The 2,244-nt window shown below is 50.7% G+C and overlaps 1 protein-coding gene across 1 annotated transcript; it reads left to right on the forward strand.

Annotated features, from left to right (window-relative positions):
• The first annotated feature begins 258 nt into the window (after window positions 1-258).
• On the forward strand, window positions 259-2,244 carry LOC125523113 (cinnamoyl-CoA reductase 1-like). The gene is made up of 6 exons (XM_048688166.2): window positions 259-617; window positions 802-971; window positions 1,076-1,261; window positions 1,342-1,504; window positions 1,588-1,780; window positions 1,869-2,244. The coding sequence occupies exons 1-6, from the start codon at window positions 479-481 to the stop codon at window positions 2,002-2,004; spliced, it is 987 nt and encodes a 328-aa protein (XP_048544123.2). The 5' UTR covers window positions 259-478; the 3' UTR covers window positions 2,005-2,244.

Here is a 2,244-nt window from a genome sequence, read left to right on the forward strand (position 1 = left end):
TTTTCTTCGTTGTGTGTTGTTTGTTTCCTAATTAATGTGATTGATCGATTCAAGATAATATTAATTAATTTAGATTTGATCTTTAGAGATTGATTCTGATTGATTCTTTCACATAAAGACATTACTAAATAATTTACGTTGGTATGGAAAGTTTTGATCCGTTTAGATTTTTTTCGTTGTGTGAAAAGATGACATGAACATAAAGCAATAAGGTGGGGGTGGGAATAAAAAAACAGACGAAAAAAACTGTGAATGTCAGCCTACCAACTGCTCCATTAAAAATGAAGATGTTCTATGACCGTTTCCATCATTGATTCCATACTTTCTTAAGATCAGAATTGTACGACTAGTTTACACTTTCTGGGACGGCCGAGTGATAGCCTGATAGGTACTGAGCATCGAAGCCAACTTATACGTCAATCCAGACATCCAGCAGTCTCTCAGTTTCGTGTCCAAGTACAGCAGACAAGGGAGCGATATGGACCCGGCCGGCGCGGGGAAGGGCACAGCGGCGGCTGTGTGCGTGACGGGCGCAGGAGGCTTCATCGCCTCGTGGCTCGTGGAGCGCCTCCTCGCCGGAGGAGACTACGTGGTGCATGGCACCGTTCGTGACCCCAGTAAGATTTGCTTTTCTCGAGATCCCTTCTGCTCCCTCTTTTTCATATTAGTTGTTGCTTAAACGGATATATTTAACACTGAAATACGTCTAGATACATCTATTTCAGAGACAACTAATATGGAAGGAAGGGAGTAAGTTTTTGCGAGCATGTTAGTAAGATGCGGATCTGTCCGTATGTGCAGGCGACCCCAAGAATGATCACTTGAGGACGTTGGACGGCGCCGGCGAGCGGCTGCGGCTGTTCAAGGCCGACGTGCTGGACTACGCGAGCGTGGCCTCCGCCGTGGCCGGCTGCGCCGGCGTCTTCCACGTCGCTAGCCCCTGCCCCGCCGCCAAATCCACAAACCCCGAGGTAACACCCCGACTGTCAAGTCTGTAACACACAAGGGCCAGCCGTTGTGCCTGTACTTTTTGGGAAATTTTACGGTAGTAATTGGTTGCACGGCCACGACGCAGGTGGAGCTGCTTGCCCCGGCGGTGGCCGGCACGCTGAACGTGCTCCGGGCCTGCCGGGAGGCTGGCGTCCGCCGCATCGTGGTGGTGTCGTCGGCTGGCGCGGTCTTCATCAACCCCAACCCGCCAGAGGGCCCCACCATGGACGAACACTGCTGGTCGGACGAGGAGTACTGCAGAGCCACCGAGGTGAATTTTCATCGCCTCTAGAGAACATCTTGACCCGCGAGATCATCTTACATTCTTGGTTGATCTCTGTTGTTTCTTAGAGCTGGTACTGCCTCTCCAAGACGCTGGCCGAGCGCGAGGCCTGGGCTTACGCGGAGAAGACTGGGTTAGACGTGGTGACCGTGTGCCCGCCGCTGGTGCTCGGGCCTCTGCTGCAGCCCACGGTGAACACCAGCAGCCTGTTCCTCATCAGATACCTGAAATGTAGGCTACCCTTTCACATTCAGATAAATAAAAACGCACTGCGATTATAAGCTGCGTTTGAATTGATTTTGATGTATCTGCAGGCGACGGCGTGGACGCCATGGACGACGGGGTGAGGAACATGGTGGATGTCAGGGACGTCGCCGACGCCCTTGTGCTCGCGTACAAGAGCCCGGAGGCGGCCGGCCGCTACATCTGCAGCGCACATGCCAGGAAGGTGTCCGAAATGGTTTCCGTCGTCAGGAGCCTGCATCCCAACCTGAACTATCCAAACGAGTAAGCGCATCACTTAATCGATCTGTGCAAATTGCAAGCCGAGTATGAACTCTCGGGATTCTGACGACGGGGATAATGAGTTTGGCAGGTTCGTTCAGCTGGTGGGGGATGAGAAGGTGTTAAGCTCCGAGAAGCTGCAGAGGCTGGGGTGGAAGTTCAGGATGTTGGAGGAGACGATGAAGAACAGCGTCGAGTCCTACATGTTTGCAGGCATACTGAGCTGAGCTTGGCCATGGTGTCACCGAATAAATAATTTTACCCATACAGGGATGTACTAGTAGGCAATCCACTGTTTTCGTCAAGATCCGTGCAGGTTTTATACTCTATTTAAAGAGAGAGAGATAGAGTGAAGAAAACGTGCATGCATGCATTCACTCACGCCATATATATGACATGCATTTTATTTCTATCCTCATATTTTTAATGACTCATATCTTTTGAACCGAATGTCCATTATTCAAACG

The sequence above is a fragment of the Triticum urartu genome, chromosome 7A, assembly GCF_056163025.1.
Source record: "Triticum urartu cultivar PI428250 chromosome 7A, HENAU_Tu73, whole genome shotgun sequence".
Classification (NCBI taxonomy): domain Eukaryota; kingdom Viridiplantae; phylum Streptophyta; class Magnoliopsida; order Poales; family Poaceae; genus Triticum; species Triticum urartu.